Raw genomic sequence first — 22,094 nt, forward strand, 5'->3', positions numbered from 1 at the left:
CATTTGTTTTGTTTGTTATAGAAGTTATATAAGCAGTTTTAACTTCCTTGCCTGTTTCAACAAAAGAAGAAATAAGACGAAAGGCAGTTGCTTGTGCGGTGAAGATTCAAAGCATTGGGTTCAAATACACTGCCTGTAAAAAAGGGTACTAATATGTGCTGGTGAGACATAGCTGGCTATCACTTTTCAGATTGATAAAGAAAAAATGTTAGGAATGTAGAAAATGCACCTGTTACACCTGAGCGGCAAACATTAAAAGCACATGTACACGTTTGTGAGTGACCTTCACAGTGATGAGAATGGTCTATACATTCAGGAAATGTCACATCTTTTTCAACACTGTTGTTAACGTTTCTATGAAACGTGTGGCTGTGTGCTGCTATGAGGCTGGAAAAGAGTCATGAATCTTGGGTTAGGCTTAGTTTGGTAGAAATATCTTAAATATTGAGTGATAATCAATCACCTGAAGGAATGTGAAGATAAAAAGACATGTTTGGGTTCGGTTACACTAGCAAAACTACTGAAAACTCTTTGTTTGCGCTGTATTATCACTGGAATTGTTTTTCCTTTAAATCTAACATTGCTTTTGATAAGTAACGTAGTTACAGCACAGAGTACATTTTGTACAATCTGGCAATGGAAAAAAACCACTAGTGTCATACCAGTGAGGCAGTGTTCATCTGCACATAGCTTTAGGCAATCTGAATACAATAGGAAGCTGACGAAACAAGAAAAACATTGGCAGGGGTGCAAAAATTCACATACAGCAATAAAGCAAGCCAGTAAACAGCAAGCACACAGTGAATTGAAGAAAACCAGGAAGGAACGCTCTGCTGGCCCGATAAGTGAGGAGTGAGCTTCAAAAAAACATTAAGCTCATGTGGACTTCAGCCCTGCAACAGGCCCCACTACACCACGCCACCGCACTAACACTGGTCTCTGAAATCTGAAAAAACAGTTCTGACACAGGAAGGGAGAAAAACTGTGGTCGAGCTGTGTAACTGTCAGCCAATGGGAGAGAGAACGCTGCAGAATTTGAAGCAGGTTTGTGAGGTTTTCATGCTGCTATCTGTAAACCTGCCAGAGTGTTCTCAGCACGGGACACCTTTAACCCTAACCTTTGAGTAGATTCTACACCATAAGCCTCCCTCATTATCAAATCACAATTTCAGTATTCTGTCAACCAAAATAGACTATAAGGCTTCAAACGTTTAAATGTCAAGACTGTATCATACTTTTTACGCTGTCGGTGATTTCCTTTTTCTCTTCTCTCTTTCATTTTCAGGTTTCCTGGAGTTGGAGCTGACAGTTCCTGGTCTGTGGTTCATGCTTCAACCTGTTTGTGATACTGCTTTCAGTTCTCTTATATCTTCCTGTGTCTGCTAAGCCCAGCCCGTCCAGCAGATGGCTGCCATGTCTGGAGGTTTCTTCCTGTCTCTTCTTCATCTCTGATGCTTGGTCATGTGGTAATATTATTGTTTTTTTTTTTTATGATGTAACTCTTTATTCTGTGATAAGAGCCATGAGATGACTTGTATTTGGTGCTATACAGATAAAGTTTAATTGAATTGTATAAGGTGTGGAAAAAAAAGCACAACCAGAAAGTATAGGTATAAATCCACCAACATGCCCTTTTCTTCTTTTTTTTAACCCTTCTATTGTCCTTGGGGTCAATTTGACCCCATTCAATGTTCATCATTCAAAAAATAGTTGACTTTTTTTGCTTCATATTTCATGACTTTTCTTAATTTGACGGGTACAATTAAGCATAAAGTTATCATGATGATAATTTTTTGATGTGCTGAACACATTTTACATGCGCTGGTGCAAAAAGGAGATAAAAATAAGTAAATATATACATTCATGAGAGGAAAGCATGAGTCACCAACATCAATCAATCTGGTTAATTATGTGAGAGTCATGAATGTGCACCCTGAAGTAGAAAAAGGTTTGACCTGATGGTGGCGCTGCACAGAAGGTCATATCATCACCACAACCATTAGGATTCATACTCTTGTGGTCATTAATGTTGTCAGTAAATTTGAGAAGATTTGCACGAAAACTATTCACGATAGATTCATTCTAATTTAAGTGTTTGGCCTGATGGTGGCGATGTGTTCAACTAATAAGCAAAGTGCCCGACACAAAAACTTGGTAAAAAAATTCCTGAAAATCCCTGGGGTCAGATTGACCCCAAGAGTAGAATGTGTTAGTAATATTTGAGGATAATAGGAGGGTTATATCTCAAATTTTACAAGCCTTCACAAAATCTAGATGTGATTTCCCCATTAATTTAAAATCAAGATAAGTTGAGTGCAATCTGACTGACATTATTAGATATTTGTCCAGAAGAGCAGAGCGAAAGTTTAGACAGCAGTAATGCTGCCTGGCAAAAATAGCAGATTCTGTAAGCTCACAATCAGTAAAGCCAGGCTCAAAATAGAAAAAGTGTCATGTTGCAGAAGAAAAACAGCAGCACATGACCATGGAAACACATCAACAGGGCAACAACACGTCAACAGAGAAATCTGAACCAATCTGAAGAACTACGTCAATAAAAAACACATCGAAGTACAAAGTTCAGGTCAACAACAGTCATGAGCTCCAAGATTATCTACAGTGAACTGTGGCAGATACAGCCTGAGGCGATGCAGCACAGCCACAGTGTGTATGAGCCCCCTGAAACACCTCATATCCAGACTCCTCCTGTGGAGTTAAGTCTGCTTCCCTTTGCACATCAAAGCATAGAGGAGACCTGAAGTTCCACCTTTGTGACTGAAAGCATGACACAGATATGTTTAAACCCTTTTTAGTGTCCTGTAGTGCTTGTTAACAATATCCTGGGGGAGAGTCTACTACATACAGGTGTCCTTTGAAGCTCCTTGAGGTTGGCTCCATCACTATATGTTCCAATGATAAACAGTGACAGTTTTACCTTTATTTCTACACAATAACAAACTAACTGAGGTAGTGATTGGTAAAGGTGTCCTGATTAGCGCTGGGCGATATGGACCAAAACTCATATCTTGATATTTTTCTCAAAATGGTTAGAAACAATATAAATCTCGATCATTTTATTTCAAAAGAAGTCTGGCCAGAAAGACAATCCAGGCACATTTATTAACAAACAGTTGCGCAATATGTTCCACTTTTGGATTTTTCTCCTCTTCTTTAGTGAGGCTTGTTTAGGGGAAGGTCTGGGTTAGGACGCATTCAGTAATCCATCTGCTTTTCATGCTGTTCTGAGAAGTAGCAAAAGCAGCAACTCCTAAAACAAGCATTTTTTTTCTCAATTATGTTATTTTGTAATCGTTGAGTGTAATAATCAAAATCGTAATCGAATATCGATTAATTGCACAGCCTTAATATATAATGATATAGGCGATATTGTAAATTTTGCTAAATAGAAAACTCATATCTTGAATCTTGATAAATCACCCAGCCCTAATCCTGATCATATAATGGTATCAGATATTGGTCTGATATAAAAAAGAAAAACAAAAAAATAAATAAATTGGACTATGTCCACTTGCATCTAAAATCTCCAATATACATTGATTTTATTAAGGATATTTTTCTTATAATGTATTCATTTTATTGAATGGTAGACTATTCTTATGTTTAAGGTTAAAATGTAAGAAACCCTTTGGTTAATAATAAATGGGTTGGTACTGATAATGATTATTGGTTTTGGTTTGACTATTATCACTTGATCAAGCTTTTTACAACATTTCATACTACAAAATAAGTAATAAAGGTATGCATTTTTCATGCTGATATCGTATCGGTATCGGCAAACACAGAAGGCTGTAAATCGGTATTGTATCGGGACACCCCTACATGATTGGTTACTGGGAAAAGCTTCCATTTTGCTCATTTATTACATAACATTTTAACAGGTGGTTCAGAATAATAACATATCACATGGAACAACATGCCCCACCTTTCTACAGCTGTGCCCAATGCTTTTGTACAGCCATTGCCTGGATGTGTGTGTCCGTTATGTAAAGTGGAACAAGGAAGGAAACAGTGCAGAGAGGAAAAGGGAAAGTTCACGCCTGTGGCAATATTGAGTGCAGGCTTCCTCTCGTTTACGACTGCATCAAACTCATCTTTGTTTTAAACATACAAAATGGTTCAGTGATTAAGCAATGTATGTATCTTGTATCTATTATTGTTTAAAAGGGGTTACAACTGCCGTTTGAATGTTGATCTTATATATATATATATATATATATATATATATATATATATATATATATATATATATATTACAAGCTAAGGCAATACTATAGCAGTGTTCATCAAGTATTTCACCAAAGGCAACTCTTAAATGCAGTTAATCTGAGCTCACAGGCATTTATTGAGACATTATGTGAAAGACAACTCTGATTAGGAGATCAAAAACAATTCAGTTTGTTCTGTTCTTCATAGTAGAACCTTAGCTAACTAAAGGACTGGCATAAGGTTTCACATGATGATGGGTAGCTGAAGTTGTGCTCATCTTATTTTGGTTATTTCACAGATTAAAAAGGTGGATATTTCCGTGTCACTAACCTAAAATTACTGTTACAGTACAGTTTTCATCTCTTACTTAATATTTGTGTGTTTTGTCCACACTTCATGACTCAGACTTTAAAAGGAAAAGGCCTTCATCAGTTAAATGTGCAAAAACAGAGCAGAACACGTTCCTTCTAATAACAGGGATTTCAGCTAAAATTGCATTTTTGACTGGATTTTCTTCTACATTTTCTATATACTGGAGTAATTCCAGTTGTAGTTACAGCCTAATGTTGCTTCAGACTGTGATGATGAATCTTTTTCAGAATGAATAGCAGTCTAGGTCTGGATTGTGGTTGGATCAGAGAGCCAATGCTGAGTTTGTGAGCACTGACTGGATGGTAGCATTGAACCTGGTTAATACAGCTTGATTCATACAGTTAGGAAAGAGCATGCGGTATCTGCAACAGACGTAAAACAAACAGGAAATGATTGCTCATATGGCAGTGGGAAAGAGAAGTGCTGCCTGCATGACTCCTAAATAGGTCTGAACAAGTCATACGTTACATATGAATCATGGCAGACAGAGATTAGACTTCAAACATGAAGCAATTTCATTTTAGGTCATTTCCTCTCATTTGCACATAGTAGCTAAAACAAGCTTATGTTGCTTCTAAAAGTAAAACCAAATATAACTTGAGTGTAAATGTAAAATAAAACCCATTGTGTCATTACAGAAAACTGTGACAGATGTAGAAACAATCTTAATTTTGACAAAAATCTGCTTAGAAAATAGTATTTTAGCGTTAATCCAAATTGTTTATTCCTGCTACATTAGGAAGTGTTTATCAAAATGATCTCAGATGGTGGTGCGTGGACCCCTGGGAGTGCGTAAAGGAGAAGCAATCCAGGACAGGAAATTTAGTTTCTTTTTAAAAAAAAATATATGGTTTAATGTGACAATCCTCTACATTTTGCGTTCAATAAATCATATTTATTTAAAATAAGTGTTTTCGCTTAGTAACCAAATAGAACAAACTGTATGCTTTTTCATTATTCTAACTCAGTTGTGTCAAACTCAGGGCCCGGGGGCCAAATCCGGCCTTTAAAGCTGCACGACTTGAACCATGACAGAGGGGCATGGCTGAATTCGAACAGTAAATCCCGCCCCCCACTCTGATAATCCCTCCCAATCTCCTCCTTTCTGGAAGTGCACAAAAATCAAGAGAGCTGAACGTCCACTACCGGTAAAACACGTCGCCACGCATAAAGATGTACACAAAATATAGGAAAATGGAACATAAGATTACGAGCCACCACAGCCACTTGCGCGTCCAAAGTTAGTCCAAGACTGAAAACATGTTTGCACCTTGCACGCGCTTCACCATATATTGCGGCAGCCAATGAGAAGGCTCCTTTGTGGGCTCTGCTCACCTCTCCTAAATCCTGTGATTGGAGCTGGAGGGGTGACCACCAAGATTTTGTAAATGTAAAAACTAATTCAATTGTAAATATCTCAGCCTCTTCAAATAATAAAAATAAAAAATCAATTAAAATCCACAATATTTGCAGAGCTCAGTTTTTCAGTTCTTATATTACATGACAGCAGTCGTTTTTTTATCTCAAATTGTTGAAAGAACTCCAATTTTTTCCAAAATCTGGCAAAATTTCCTCAAATTATTCCACAAAATTTCCACAAATCAGGGAAATTGAAGTGAAAATCTCGCAGGGACTGTTATACTTACATACTTTATCATTCATACATCATTTATATTGGGAGTGCAAAAGTGGGATTATTATTGTTGAATTTGCTCTTTTCAAAACTAAAATCTGTGGGGCACTAAAACTCAAACTGCTCCAAAGTTGGCCCCTGAACAAAATATGACTTTGACACCCCTGGAATCTAAATGTACGACCAACACTTCCAGACATTGTTGTGACCTGGATATTGAATACTTCCTTTAAATCTAAAACTTCTTTATTGTTCAGTAAGACGCCAACAGGCTGATGATTATCTTCATCACTAGGTTGATGTTGTCAATAAATCACTTTAATCCACGCTGTCAGATAATTAAACAATAGATAAAAATGATGAGCAGAAATTACGTTTCAGCAACATATCACCTACTTATCCTTTTAGCCCACAAACACACACGCAGAGAATTCAAAAACACTGTGTGTGTGTGTGTGTGTGTGTGTGTGTGTGACCTTTGCTGTGCTTCATTTAGTAACCTGACAGCACTCCATGTCAACGCCACACCTCTCTGAACTCTCGTCTGTCCAACAGACTGACAGACTACCAGAGGTGTAAAGAGTACTGATTTATCCTACTCAAGAACAAGTACTGTTACTTGATTGAAACTGTACTCAAGTACAACTAAGTCATACATAAAATTCTCAAGGACAAGTAAAAAAAGGTAGCTCAATGAAATAATTCTCAAAGTAAAAGTCACTAGTTACTTTCCCCTCACATGTTTATTTTTGGTAATAAATCTTGCCATGGTTCCCTTGCATACAGTAAACATCTCATGAATAAACTTAAACAGGAAGAGACCAAATCTTGCAAAACTGGAACTTAATTAATTTCCCACAAAGACATCTGTATAAAATAAAATTATTTAAAAAAACGAAAAGAATATAACACCAATTAATATAATTCCAAACAATTGAATTTTTCAGTTACAATTACAGTTTCAATTACAATTCAATTATGATTACAGTGACCAGCATTTTTGCAAATTACAATTAAATCACAATTATTCTTAATCCTCAGAAAGTCAAGTACAATTACGTTCTCTATTACATTTAATCACAATTACTGAGCCTGAAATAAATAACCTAGGAAAAGTTAACCTTCCTCTTGTGTTAGCTTTCTGTTAGCATCTCTTATAAAATTGGGTCCTGAATCAGCTGTAAAATACACTAAAAACAAATATCTACTTAGATAATTTATCCCTACCACTGTACAATAAAACAGTCTAGGGCATCTCTCCTTGTACTGTCTAAAATTATGTAAATATCTCTCCTTGCCCCCGCCTGTAAATATGAATATATCTGTATTCTTTATATTATTTCTTCTATTTATATATATATCCTCTATTATTATAATGCTCATTTTCTCTTCATTGCACTATTTTTCAGATGTTTTCTGTGTGTTGTCTTTTTTATTGCACTTTGAGCTGTCATGACAGTAAATTTCCCCCACTGTGGGATCAATAAAGATACTCTACTACTGTACTCTAATTTATTTTTCATTTTAGTTACTTTGATAGGCTTCCTACTTCATGAAAATATAGGTCTTAATACTTTTAAAGCTTGATGTGAAACACATTTTAACAATTATTAACTACATATGTGTAGAACTGTACATAGAACAATGTTCCCCTGTTTATACAAAATAATAATAATGATTGACAAATACAATTACAAAGTCAATGATCTGAACTCAATTACAATTGATTACGATTAAGAGATTTTTCAAATTACAGTTACGCCATAATAGTAATGAATTATCAATTATGCGATTACATTTGTAATTGACCCTAACCCTGCTTGTAATCAGTTACTTTCACCTCTGCAGAATACACAAAAGCTGATTTCACAGAGTGACGTAAGCACAGAGAGGATGACCAGATTTACCTGTAGCTGCAGTTCTTCTTTCTTTTAACGTGTGTGTGTGTGTGTGGAGCAGTTGTTATTCTAGTTCTGCTTTTCCCTGCAGGGCTTGTTTGAACAGCAGTGAGAGGTGATGTATATTCTACTAGTGGTGCAGAGTGATGTGGGACAGTCAACAGGAGGATAGATAACACCTCTGCTATCACAGGGAGGAGGAGCCACCATGTCTGTCTCCTCTTTAATCAGGAGGGACACGATAACACCTGAGACTGGACACGTGCTCACACAGACCTCAATCATCATCATCATCATCATCATCATCATACTATAATAATCACAGGCTAATGTTAGCATTATCAGCTCAGGATTCAAAACACTGTCCAGACTGTAACCTTTGAACTCAAAGGTGGATTTTAACCTTCATGGTTTTAGGTCCACAAAAAAACAAAACAAAAAAAAAAACAAAAAAAACACTGGAATAGGTTTTTGTGTCAAATGATTCCAACACACACTAATACATAAACACACTAAAAAAAAAAATAATAATGATAATAATCAAAGCTCTCACCTCCTGTGTCAGTCCCTGCTGTGCTTCTTTCCAGGGTCTTCTTTCTAACGAGGAGTGTGTGTGTGTGTGTGTGTGTGTGTGTGTCCAGTCTGTCTGACAGGCTGCTGTTCCAGTGGAGGGAGGGCGGTGCTCCAAACTAGGACACATCCCACAAACTGTTACCGTGGCTGCTGTTTAATCCACTGGATCCAATGATCCACTCACCCGGTCACCACTTCCCTCACTACTGACTGACTGACTTTGACTGACTTATTTACTTACTGACTGACTGACTCAGTGACTGACTGACTCAGTAACTGACTCACTGACTTCTTAAAACATACTTTTATCGGCTATGATCATGAAACTGTATATATTTTATTTTCTCATGTACAGCTGCCTTTAAAAAAGCACTTTGTAACATGTGTTTTGTAAAGTGCTATAAAAATAAAGTTTATTATTATTATTAGGCAGTGGCTATCCGTACGGTTGTCGTATCAATATATCGACATTCTATTTGCCCCTATTTGGCCAATTTAGGTCACGTGACTAAGACGCATTCTAACCCTAACCATAAAAATTGTTGATAACCTGAACCTAAGACACTACGTACGTGTACTTTGGGAAACAGACCAATAGCAACGGGGGTTGTCCGTACATCACCCGTACAAATAGACACTTTTCTTCTTCTTCTTCTTCTTCTTCTTCTTCTTCTTCTTCTTCTTCTTCTTCTTCTTCTTCTTCTTCTTCTTCTTCTTATTATTATTATTATTATTATTATGACACACACATCACTAAAGGCATCAATAATTAATTAAAGACATAAAATAACAATGACACATCTTGACTCGATCCTTATGGTCTAATAAAATGTGGTGTTGGTCATATCTCATATATCTCATATATCTCATATATCTCATATATCTCGCACACAATGTCAACAGTGAATAGTAATGTACTCTATCTACACATGGACAAACCCACTGAACAAACTTTCAGAAAGTGACGGACACAGGACTCACATTATTTTAGACAAACTGCGACATCTACTGGAGACTTTGCAAAAACGCAGTTATCATTGACAAAGGCTGACATTGGGATTAGTTTAACCCTCCTTTTATCCTTGGGGTCAATTTGACCCCATTCAATGTTTATTAATAAAAAAAATAGTACTAGACTTTTTTTTTTTTCCTTTTGCTTCATTATTCATGACTTTTCCTAATTTGCTGATTACAATTGATTAAGAATAACATTATCACATTATTTGAGGATAATAGGAGGGTTTACTAAACTACTAAAAACAACAAACATTGCACAATATATATGTTTAAATTTTATTCATTCAAATAACTTTTTATCAGGAAATGTACTTTAAATTTCCTGGGAAAAAAGTTGTCTGATTAAATATTAACATATTATTCAAAAAGAAGATAAAATGAACTTGCTGGAATTATTGTGTGGAAGTCAAGAAAACATCAAAGGTGATGACGTTGCGCCTGTGATGTAAATGCACCCATGTTTTATTATTCTGTTATGATGTTGCACCTGTTTTATTAATTTCTCCACTGCTCTGTACAGCACTTTGTGATTTTATCTGCAAAAAGCGCTTTATAAATAAATTCCTAACTTACAAAGCAATCAGCAGACACCTCTGAAGACGACTGGCAGTTGACAGTCAAAACATGTCAGGAGATCAAAGTACATTTCCTCAAAAGGTTGTCTGAACAGATGACATCTTAACACATTATTTCAAAAAGAAGACACAAATTATTTGCTGCAATTATTGCACGATAGAGATTGAATTGAGATTTTTAACATTTTATGGTTTAGATGTTGATGTCTGCTTTCAGTGTGTGTTTGTGTGCATGCGTTGTGTGTGATCTACTTTATGTGGATCATTTTTAAGTACATGTTGAGCTTTTATTCTGAATTTCTATATTTGTATATTTTTAATTTGCCAGTCATTGTTGAGATGACTTCTTTCTGACTGTGACGCACATTGTGTAGCCTCGTGCATGAAATGTGCTGCATAAATAAAGTTGGATTTGATTTGATTTGGAAAAAAAGAAATCATGTGATGTGTGAAATCGGTTTAAAATGGGGAACAAAAAATCAAAGCTACCCACTGACAAATGTTAAGAGCATTATGAGTATGACTTCCTGTGAGGTATTCTTGTGTAATGTAATGTGTATAAATGTAAGGCCTATTATTAGATAACATGTTGTCAAAGGCTGGTTAGCCTGCATTCTTGAAAGAAAATCAAGATTGTTCTCCATTCATTCACACACCACCATCTGAGGTCATTTATGCCTTACCCAACATATTAACTTTAGATAGCCAGTAAGAAATCAATAACAATGGTAGATCTCTCTAAATTTATATATTTACATTGGATTATAGAATTATAGACACTTGTAAACTACAGAAAAGTGTTATGATGGTTAAAGGAAGTTTAAAGGTCATCTGTATGTTCTTCTATATCCTAGGCCCGTGTTAAAGGTTAGAAACAGAGCCTTATGTCTGTTCTGTGTGGCAATAAAGACATTTGATTTTAAGATAATGAGAATATTTCATTTAGTTAATTTGTTTCTCAAACAGAAAATTGTAGATATAATCTCCTGCCCAGGAATAAGGTGAATAGAAAACTCAACATTGCTGTCTGTTCTGGGATCAGATTTTTAAACTCTGTGCTACGTTTATAGTAGACAAAATACAAAAAAAGGAAGCAATAACAGTCGTGATTTTTATTTTTCACATTTAAAGACTAAATACAACCATGTAAATATAGCGGGATGATGTGATGTAAATTGAGCAAAAAAAAAACATTTTGAAGAGTAGATGCAATTATTAAATTTAAGCCGCGAGCGGCGTCGTAGGGTCCGAACACAAGGTAACCCTTGTGTATCAAATATGAGACTGTTTGAACTTTGTACGTATATGAGCGTTATCACGGTATTTCTATTATGGCGTGCAAAATGGCGCCAGTCGAAAACACCCAGTATGTAAGGGAAAACCAGTAAAAAATCACTTTTACTGAATTTGATGCAAATCCATTGAAAAATAGCCAAGATACAGCGTTTAGAAAGGGATGGCGAAGGATTTTCCAGTGACAATACAGGCCCCTCCCACTGATCACAGAATGTTTTTTCTCCATCGGCGACCTGCTCCCATCTTACAAGATTCATCCAACACTATTTCAAAGTCAACACGACATATTGTCTTTCTGCTAGAGCTATTAGCGTCGGACGCCACTATAAGTGGTGCACTCTGAGAACGCAAGGCATGATGGGTAATTTCGTCATTGATTCTTGTTTAGGGATGAACAGTCAACATGTGTATTAAATATGAAGCAGTTTGAAGTTTGTATACTAGAGTTATATGCATTTTTCTATTATGGCGTGCCATCGTTGCCTACAGTGAACATGACCCTAAATGGAGCCAGTCGAAAACGCAAGGTATGATGGGAAATGTTTCAAGACAGTCATTAATAGGCTTGAGCAAATGTCATTTGTGTGAAATTTGAGGCTGATTGAACTTTTTGTGTCAGAGTTTATGGGTTTTTTTGAAACTGTGGCAAGCTTCAAAAATTAGCATTGCAACTTTGAGGCGACGCCACGACCAAACCGTTAGAATATGCAAATTAATTTGACAATTTTTAATCTTCAGTGAGTCCTAAGTGTTCTGGCCCAGTTTGAAGCGAATCGGATGAAGCCCTTCAGACTAATTCGCGCAAATGCGTTTTGCCATTTTTGACCTTTGACTCAAGATGGCTGACTTCCTGTTTGGTTTTGGGGGTGGGTCATGGGTACATTTGTGTTCATCTTGGGGGTCAAGAATACATGTAGCCAATTTCTTATGAATCAGACCAACCTGCTGGTCGTGCGGGTCCATCGCATTTTTGGCGTCTATAATGCGCGCCGCCCATGCATTTTTTTAGCGATTTTTTTCATTGCGCCAAAATATCTATTTGTTCAGCAGGCCTGAGGTGTGTGCAAAGTTTGGTGAGACTTTGGGCATTCTAAGGGGCAAAACCGAAAAGGAATAATAATACCCAAGAAGAGCAAAAACAATGGTTCCTACGGCCAGTATGGCCTTCGGGCCCTAATTACACAATTCAAAATCAGAAAGAGACATTATATGTTTTAGTTATTTAAAATAAAATCTGAAAAAAACTACATACAAATGTCACACTTCTTTTTTAAAAAAAAATAAAAAAACGCTATTAAATTAGAGATAATGGAAAGGAAGGTTTCAAACTGTACTCACAGTCTACCAACCTATTTCTGCAAGTTGAAAAAAATATCTAGGAAAATTAAATAATATTCAAAAAAAAAATCTAAGTCATAATTATGAGATACCATCTCATATTTGAGATGATGATAGTATCTCATAATTATGAGACACTAAGTCACAATTATGTGATCTCATGATTATGAAACATATCTGATAATTCTGACTTAAGATTTGTTATTATTATTATTATTTTACTTTTCCCATTTATTTTGTAATTTTTTTTTACTGGTGGGAATGGGCTTCTTTACAGTATAATGAGGTTGATAATACATTAAAAAATTGTGTCTGAGAAGTGTTTATTTTTCCTAACCTGTGACACAAGGATGTGGGAGTAACCAATCATGTGTCTAGCCTTTTAGCCACGCCTCCTCAGTCAAAGGGATGTCAGGCAGCAGCATGAGCAGCATCAGCAGCATCAGCAGCAGCATGATCCGAGCCGCCCTGCTCTCCCTGGCTCTGGCTGCAGTCTGCCATGCCATCCTCCCGGAGATCGTGAACTCAGGGATTAGTCACATCCTGGAGGAGAGCTTGGCTCGGGCCCAGTCTGAGCAGGACAACGTGTTAGTGGAGGTGGAGCCAAAGCCAAGCCTGGAATCTTCTCACCAAGTAAGCATCCAGCTTCATTTCTCATTCAGCATCAGGAGATTTGCATGACACAGCATTTTACACAGGCCTTGGCTTAGACTAGTGCAGTGCTGTCATAGTGTTGTGCAGTTGTGTTCATTGTGTTTTCTTGATACTTTTTTATTTTAGACACATAATCTGAGTGCCAATGACCTTCCTTCAAGTGATCACAACCAATCAGCAACTAATGACATAAACCACATTGAGCCTATCACCAACAGAACACCCCAGGTAAGTAAACACACAGTCATGCAATGCTGTGAATCTGTGTTTTATGAATGACTGTTAAGCTCCGCCCCGACCTTCACACAGGAAACCAGCATCAGCACTGCAGTGCAGCCTGAAGACCTGGGAAACTATATTGATCGTGTAAGTTTGTGGCAGTCTAAATAAAATGGGAATTTATGGAGCATCTCCTAGTTTTACTCTTGATACCTACAATGCATATCTGTTGTCAGTGCTACGCAGTGTATGGTAAAACTTCCTAATATGTACCTTTTAAATCCTGGTTGTTTATTATCCCCTGCCACAAAATGTGGAAGGGTGATATAGGTTTGAGCTCCGTCCATCTGTCCATCTGTGCGTCCGTCCGGTTAAAGGGGACAGATTTTCTTAGAAACTGTTTGATAGGATAACCAAATTCGGTGTGTGGCTTCAGGGTATCAATACCTTGATGGAGTTTGAAAATGAGAAGTGCGCAATTATTTTTTCCGGAGTTATTACCCTTGTTCCGTTTTCTTTACTCTGTTTGAGGTATCTTCAAAGAGGACAGCTTTTCTTAGAAAACGTTTAAGATAGTTCGTAATTTTATATTTTCATGTGATATTTTATTATGTACATCTACGTTCTTAGATTAAGGACATTTAGGAAAAGGTTGTGAGTTATAATGAGAACCAATCTGGCGGGGGATGTTGATGACTATGTGTTCTTGTTAAATATACAGCTTAATGATCCGTCATGTTGTCATGAATTGGAGCAGTATCTGTTTGGCCCTTTTTTGGGGTTTTTTGTTAGTTTTTCTTATCCATTGCAAAAAACAAACCTAAGCTAGAACCTAAATCCATGTGGTTTAAACCCTTGTTGGTATCATGTTGATAATTTGTTTTTATACTATTTTGTGGTTCGTGAATACATTCCGCTCACAATTATTCTCTTATTGTCTGTTTCTGATCATTATTTCCTCATCTTTACGAGTTTTTAACTTACACAGGTGTTTCAAACTCATTTTAGTTCAGGGACCAAATACGGACCAGTTTGATCTCTACTGGTCCGCAGATTTTAGGTGGGAGAAAAAAAAAGAACAATTTTAACATCATTGTGCCTTAGTTTTCAATATCAGTTCAATTCACTTCAAAAGTGATTGATTTTGTGTAATATAGAGAAATTTTTGTGGAATTCTTTGTGAGAAATTGCAAGATCTGTGAAAAAATTCAGAGTTCTTTCTATAATTTGCAATTAAATATGACTAAAGTAATTGTAGAGTAAAAGTTTCATTAAATTGGTGAATTTGAGATATCTACAACTGGATTATTTGGTAATTTACACAATAATTCATGTTTTGTCTGTCATTTTTGCTTTCTTCTGTGGGCTGAATTGGATGCTCTAAAGGGCCAGATTTTGACACGTTACTTAGATTATTCACTATTTGGTGTTTGGTACCCGACATCAATCCTCACTGATACAAGTAGTGAGAGGAAATCCTAATGTTGTTATTTCTTTCATGTATTCAGGGCTGCAGCTCTCATGATGACTGTGGGAAAGGAAAGTATTGTCTTAATCAAACAGTGAACTCCAAGTGTCTGTCATGTAAAACCACTGATATGGTAAGAACGTTCGGCATATATCCACACACACACACACATATATATATATATATACACATAATACACATAATACTTCATGGCCTTGGAGTATTACACAGCACTAACTGCATTGCAGTGGCTTCACAAGTGTAATTGGAGTGTGTTGTTTGTATGATGGAAGGACAACATGGGCCAAGGTTAAATGAGCTCTTTATCATATTATTGAGAATCTACTACAGGGGAGTTGTAGTCATAGACAAAATTATGTTATTAGGGCTGTACCAAAAACTTATTAGCATAAGTACCAATTATTATTGCCTACAAATCATATAATTACATAATAAAACAACATAAATGTATTATTTTAGAAGCACTTGTTTGAGCAATGATAAACTGTTTTATTGATGAAACCCAGATAAACTGCATAATTATTCACACTTTATTTTGTCATTTAATCAGCTTCCATTTAAGTCTGAATCTGTCGCCCCTCTTCAGTGGGTGAGTATAGAACTGACGCTCCAGGCAAAAAAAAAAAAAAAAAGCACTATTCAGTGATAAAGCTACTACCGAACAAGGATCATAGATACTGTACATCAGAGGGCAGAACCTGTGTCCCATCAAAGTCTACTGACGGAAGATCTAACCATGAATAAAAGCAGAACGCTGCTTCTCGTGTCATATCTGAGTAGGATACACAAAGGTTCTCTCACTATGGACACCAATGGTTCCACTTGTAGTGACCGGATACATTTTTTGTCGTCCCTTATTTTTCCCTCCTTTCTCACTAAAGACGCTTTTTTATTTTTGTAAAACTTTTAGAACTTCAGAACAACTAAAACTTTAAAAATTTAGAATTTTTACTTCAGAACTTTAAAATTTTAGAATTTTAACTTCAGAACTATTAATTTTTGGAACTTTAACATTAGAACTTTAAAGTTTTGAGACTTTAGCTTCATAACGTTAACTTTAACTTCAGAACGTTAAAGCTTTCAAATTTTAACTTTAGAAACTTAAAATCAGAACTTTAACTTTAGAACTAGAACTTTAACATTAGAACTGTAATTTGAACTTTAGAAATTTACAATCTTAGAACTTTAACTTTAGAACGCTAACTTCAAAACTGTAACATTTAAACTTTAGAACTTTTACCGTTAGATCTTTAGGGCCCTTATTTTGGTGACTTAAAGTAGGTGTGCCGTGCAGGCTGAGCTGCACACTCAAAATACATAGGGACCTAAAACTTTAAATTTAGAACTTCAGAACTTTTATTTTCAGTTTATCTTTCAAACTTCAAAATGTTAACTTTCAAACTTTAAAAAAGTCAAGGGTGTCAAACTTATTTTAGTTGAGGGGCCAACTCCAGACCACTGTGACCTCAACTGGGTTGCAGATTTTAGGCAAGAAAATGAGTAATTTCAGCATTATTGTGCCCTAGTTTGCCATTGCACAACTAATAATATATAACATATCAGGCACTGATAATATCAGGCAATAAGTGAAAATATTAGTCCCTGTGGATCTTGACTTAAATATTCTTGATTTTGTAACCTTTTTCGATTTGTTTTTGGGAAATGGCAAATATTTGTTTCATTAAATCTGTGGGCAGTAATATCTATGACTAAAGTGGTTGTAATCTATACAATGACTTTTTTTCTCTGCCATATTTACTTTCTTTTGCTGGCAGAATTGGATGCTCAAAAGGGCCAGATTTGGCCCACAGGCCTCAAGTTTGACACATGTACTTTAGATATTAAACTTTTCCCCAAAGTGTGAATAAAAGGCCATGTGTATCTTCTGTAGCTGTGTGTGAAGGATGAGGAGTGCTGTGACGAACAGCTGTGTGTGTGGGGTCAGTGCACACAGAATGCAACCAAAGGAGAGGCAGGCAACACCTGTCACCTACAGACTGACTGCAATCCTGAACTCTGCTGTGCTTTGCATCCAGGTACAGCTCACACACACACACCTGTCTGTCACTGCATCCCATCACCATACGTGTTCTTTTGTCTCCTCTTCACACTCAGCCCTGCGTTTCCCAGTCTGCTCAGCCAAGCCAATAGAGCGTGAGCACTGCTTTGGGGGCTCCAATCACCTGATGGCATTGTTGTACTCAGACACCAAAAATGAGGGGCCAAGGAAACATTGTCCTTGTGCAGGAAATCTCCGCTGTAAGCACCTGGGGTGAGTTCACCTGGTTTGAGAGGATAATCGAGTAGGGTGTCCCGATCCAACGTTAAAGCTTCCGATACGATACCAATATTGCAGCCTTGTGTATCGGCAAATACCGATATTACTCTGATCCAATATCAGCAGGAATTATACTTATTTTACTTTGTAGTGTTGCATGTTTAGGTGATGTTAGTTAAACAGAAAGCAATAGTCTGCTACAGGTATGAGGAAAAACTGACCCATGGGTTACATTCATTTTAACATTAAAATAATAGAACTTATTAAATATGAATTGTTTTGTTTTTTTTAAATAGAAGACTGATAAAATAGTCTCAAAAACTCAATAAAATCAAATCATATTTTTAAAGTGCTAAATAACAATTCAAGTTGACTTCAATTTTATTTTTTTACTGTCAGTATTTAGTTCTGTCAGCTGCTGGAGCCAAGTCTGTAAAGAACTGCTTATATTAGAGATTTTAGATGCAGGTCAATATAATTAGATCCAATTTTTTTTTTTGCCAATATCGGATCGAGACACCCTAATAATTATGTCAATCCCTCTGTTTAAATATATTATAGTTTATAAAGTTTTGCACAAATGTGAGATCATCCCACTATATCATTTTCACCAGACGGGGGTCCATGTGCCTCAAAGGAGAGGACTCGAGTGAAGAGCAGCTGGCGGACACTCTATACTCAGAGATAGACTACATCATCTAGATCACGTGTCAAACTCATGGCCCAGGGGCCAAATCCGGCCCTTTGGAGCATCTAATTCTGCCTGCAGGAGAAAATAAAAATGACAGAGAAAACATGAATCATTGTGTGAAGGAAACTCAGCAATATTTGCAGGTGCTCGCATTTCCCGGTGTTTTAATCGTATGATTGCAGTAATTTTTCAAATGGTAATAATTGAAAAAAAAATTCAAATTCTTACAAGTTATTACATAATATTTCCCTTAATTAAATAGAAATTGATCAGAAAATCGAGGAAATTCAAAGTGAAGATCTTGTAGGGACTGATATCTATGAATTATTGTTGGATATGGTCAGTTTCTTACATATGTTGTATTTTACGTATACATAGAAGTGCAAACTTGTTACTTGTTTTCCCGCGAAAAATCTGTGGCCCACTAGAGATCAAACTGCTTCGTATTTGGCCCCCAAACTAAAATGAGTTTGACACCCCCGCTCTAGATTGAAGGAACTGATGTGCTTCACTTTGCCTTGAACAGAACGGGACAAGCGTGTTCACAAAAGCCTGAGCTTATTTGCAAAGTTCATGTCATTTTTGTTAGCCCGCTTCAATGCAAAAAGCTAATACAAAACAATTTCACTCAATCCATGTGAATGAAATAATGGATGCACGCAGCTTTAAATAAAAAAATAGTTTACAAAATATAAAACGACATCTAAAGTTATTTTGCAGCATTTATGCTTTATGAGTCCAGCCATGCAATCTTTATGAAAGTGTTCATAACAAGGTGGGCTACTCGCGTGGGAATGCATTAAACCACTTCCTGTTGCAGCACTGATTTCACTTGGTAAAGGAAGAACCAACGTGAACTTGAGCCATCCAGTATGTGTACTGCACTCTCTGTTATTGCATTTAGTACAAGTTATGAATAAACAGAAAAGGCAATGCTTTATTATTCTGAGAAGAGAAACAAATCTGTATATTATCTACACTGTGTAATAAAAATATACAAGTAATCCAGAATCTTATCATTGTACTTCTTTATGGAGATGGATTTGAAAACTTTTGAGTCACGGGCAGGAAAAAGATCAATAATGCACATCTGGAGCAAAGGCAAGAGTCAATTCTCTACAGATGTACGTTCATTCAGCCTGTGCTGTAGTTGTAATGAGCACAGCTAATGTACATTAAATCATTATTTATCAGACCTTTCCATTATAACCATGGCCATTTGCACATCTTAACATATTCTTATACTTCATCTCGAGCCACTTTAATCAGATTTTTGATTGAATCAATTCTTCCTTATTAATCAATTTAAAAATTTCTGGATAGAAAAAGTTTGAAGCTGTATGATATGCAGTAGAGGCCCTGTCCATTTGCAGACATGCATGGCAAAAACAAATTTAAAAATCCAACTCAAATGTTCACCAGCTATGATTATCAGCGACAGAGAACTGCAATAATGAGAAAAAAAAAAAAAAAACACTTTAATTTGTTTCTAAAATCATTTTTAACTAAGTTCACACAGGATCTGAAATAAATCAACCAAAAGCGGAAAAAAATTTAAAAAAAATCAGACATTGGCATTTCTACAGTATTTAGCTGGTGGCAGCATTAGAAGCCCAAAAGAAGGGGATGTGGGTGGGGGGGATTCTGCACCACTCTCTGGTGTCTGTCAAATAACATCAGCAGGTAGACACGCTGGGAACAACCTAAGGCTCTGGGCCATAAACACAAAGTGTGCTCCCTCTGCACAGTACGACACCACGCACACATGCGTATGACATTTACACCCAGTTCTTATTGTGCACCATCATAAATGATCCATAAATTAAAGGTACACCCAGCAAAGGCGTGTTTGGTGCTTTATGAGACCTGTTGTGTGATCAAAACTGAAACAAAATGATATGACATAAAAACAAAAAATCAATGCGTTATATGAAATATATGTGGGCGTGTTTCTGTGTTCATTTCCTGCAACCAAACTCCAATAAAGTACAAAGTACTGCCAGGAGCATTCCCAACGCTGCATTGTTGTACATGAGTATGCACTGAACCATATTCAATTAAAACAACGCAGATGAATGTGCTCAATAGTATTTGCATATGGACTCAAAAGAAGTCGACAGATGCCTGAGAGTTATGAAAAGAAGGAAAACCGGACGACTTCCATTCCTTACCGTGGAGGCACGTGGACAGAGGAAGAGGCAAAACTAAGAGCGAGGGACTGAGACAACATGGATGTCTTCCTACATCTCTGATAATATGCTCAACTGAATAGTCTTTGATGTCATTTATTCTTTTCCTACGTGAATAGCCTTTGTACGGTACTTCCCTTTAAACTTTACAGTACAACACACTATAGTGCACAACAGAGTTTCTGAGCCTGCAGCTCAGAGTGGAGGAAGAGAGCGTGTCTGCTTCTCATTGCAGCGTAGTTTCAAGTCAATAATCGGGCACTGACGTCAGAGTCCCATAGTCTGGTTGCTCCGCAGCAAAACCACCCAGACCATCATCATCGTCATCATCATCAATCCTTATTACAACCCCCGAGTGGTTCCCTGACTCTCAGTCATGCCCTGAATCCTTGGCAGGGCCACCATCCAGGTAGATCTTGAGTGCTTTTTCTTTGCGGGGCGAGTAGCTGACACGATGTCCGGTCTTCAGCAGTCGGCTGCTCTCCTTTTTCATCAGCTCATTGCGCTCGTCTTCTGACAGCTCCAGAGGCTCCTCTGTGCTGTCCCTGCACACGCACACACAGAGTCCATCAAGGTCAAACATATCAAATACAAGCGACATGGCCTCTGTGCTTTTCAATACATTATTAAACACACACAAACATTTTAAGAGAAATGTTTCTTTGAAATATTAAATATAGGTCAATGGTTCCCAAACTTTTCACAGTCATGTACCCCTTCAGACATTTAACCTGAAGCCATGTACCCCCACTCCTGCACACTTGATTAATTAGCTTACTGGCATTTTCAGTAATAAACTAATGTTTTGTTTGAAAATCTACCAAACATTTGTTAATTGAATATATTCCAGTAATAGTCAATCATCCTGAAACTGTGAAATACAGCTCACTACAACTTTAATGAGAAGGGTGATGTTGAAAAGATGCACAAAAGTCTTGCTGAATTTCATATTTATGAGAGTGTTTCCGTGTATGAGGCTGCATGAGGGGGCTCTGCACGTGTAATTTGGGGCAATGCATGGAGGCTCCTGACTGCAGGTCGATTTAAATTCTAGTTTCTAATGTTGCGTTTTTAATTTCCATTCACATTGGGGGTAAACATACCCCACTTTGGGAACCTTGGATATAGGTGTTTTTACCTAAAGCAATATACGCTGCTAATAGTTAGCAATCTGAGGATAATGGTTAGATTTTATCAGCAGTTTATGAAGACCTATCTGCCACGATTTGATGTCAAATTGGTTTGTTTGTAAATTAAGAAATGTATTCAAGATTGAAAATGATTAATTGAGCTTAAAGGCCCCATGTTACGCTAAATCAACTTTTCTGTGCTTTAAACATCATAAAAGTGTTATTTGGGCTTCATACACATGCCCAAAGTGTTTTTTTCATTGATTCCCTCAATCATTAGTTAGAGGGTGATTTGCTCCTTTCTTACTGCAGGGTGAGACTAAACACCTCGCTCCAATTTGATGACGCGTTCCCACTTTGATGATGAATTTGTCGCGGCACTGAGCTGGAGAAGCCGCGCCTCCAGGAAGCTCTCTGCCGTGATTGACATGTAAACGGACACGCCCACGAAGGTGAGCATTTCAGCGTGCTTCGCGCAGTGTTATGTATGTATTTTCTACAGTCTATGTATGCAC

At 36.9% G+C, this 22,094-nt stretch overlaps 3 protein-coding genes across 5 annotated transcripts in view; 1 reads left to right on the top strand and 2 right to left on the bottom strand.

Annotated features, from left to right (window-relative positions):
- mical2a (microtubule associated monooxygenase, calponin and LIM domain containing 2a) overlaps positions 1 to 8,921 on the bottom strand; it is a 37,731-nt gene extending 28,810 nt beyond the window's left edge. The window contains exon 1 of the mRNA XM_028477178.1: positions 8,684 to 8,921. The gene's annotated coding sequence lies outside the window, so the exon portion shown is untranslated. The remainder of the gene's footprint in view (positions 1 to 8,683) is intronic.
- On the top strand, positions 852 to 19,252 carry dkk3a (dickkopf WNT signaling pathway inhibitor 3a). Its single transcript, XM_028477246.1, has 9 exons — positions 852 to 1,044; positions 1,286 to 1,466; positions 13,308 to 13,562; positions 13,710 to 13,811; positions 13,893 to 13,949; positions 15,311 to 15,403; positions 17,183 to 17,327; positions 17,407 to 17,563; positions 18,184 to 19,252. Exons 2-9 carry the CDS (start codon positions 1,452 to 1,454, stop codon positions 18,269 to 18,271), a joined length of 912 nt encoding a protein of 303 aa, XP_028333047.1. The 5' UTR covers positions 852 to 1,044; positions 1,286 to 1,451; the 3' UTR covers positions 18,272 to 19,252.
- The window catches only part of usp47 (ubiquitin specific peptidase 47), a 30,448-nt gene continuing 27,531 nt past the window's right edge, over positions 19,178 to 22,094 (bottom strand). For 2 of the 3 annotated variants that reach the window (XM_028477156.1, XM_028477147.1), the window contains exon 29: positions 19,178 to 20,994. In XM_028477156.1, the coding sequence (XP_028332957.1) occupies positions 20,820 to 20,994 (175 nt within the window). In that variant the 3' untranslated portion in view covers positions 19,178 to 20,819. The remainder of the gene's footprint in view (positions 20,995 to 22,094) is intronic. The other variant, XM_028477166.1, reaches the window with a different exon arrangement.

The sequence above is a fragment of the Gouania willdenowi genome, chromosome 3, assembly GCF_900634775.1.
Source record: "Gouania willdenowi chromosome 3, fGouWil2.1, whole genome shotgun sequence".
Lineage (NCBI taxonomy): Eukaryota > Metazoa > Chordata > Actinopteri > Blenniiformes > Gobiesocidae > Gouania > Gouania willdenowi.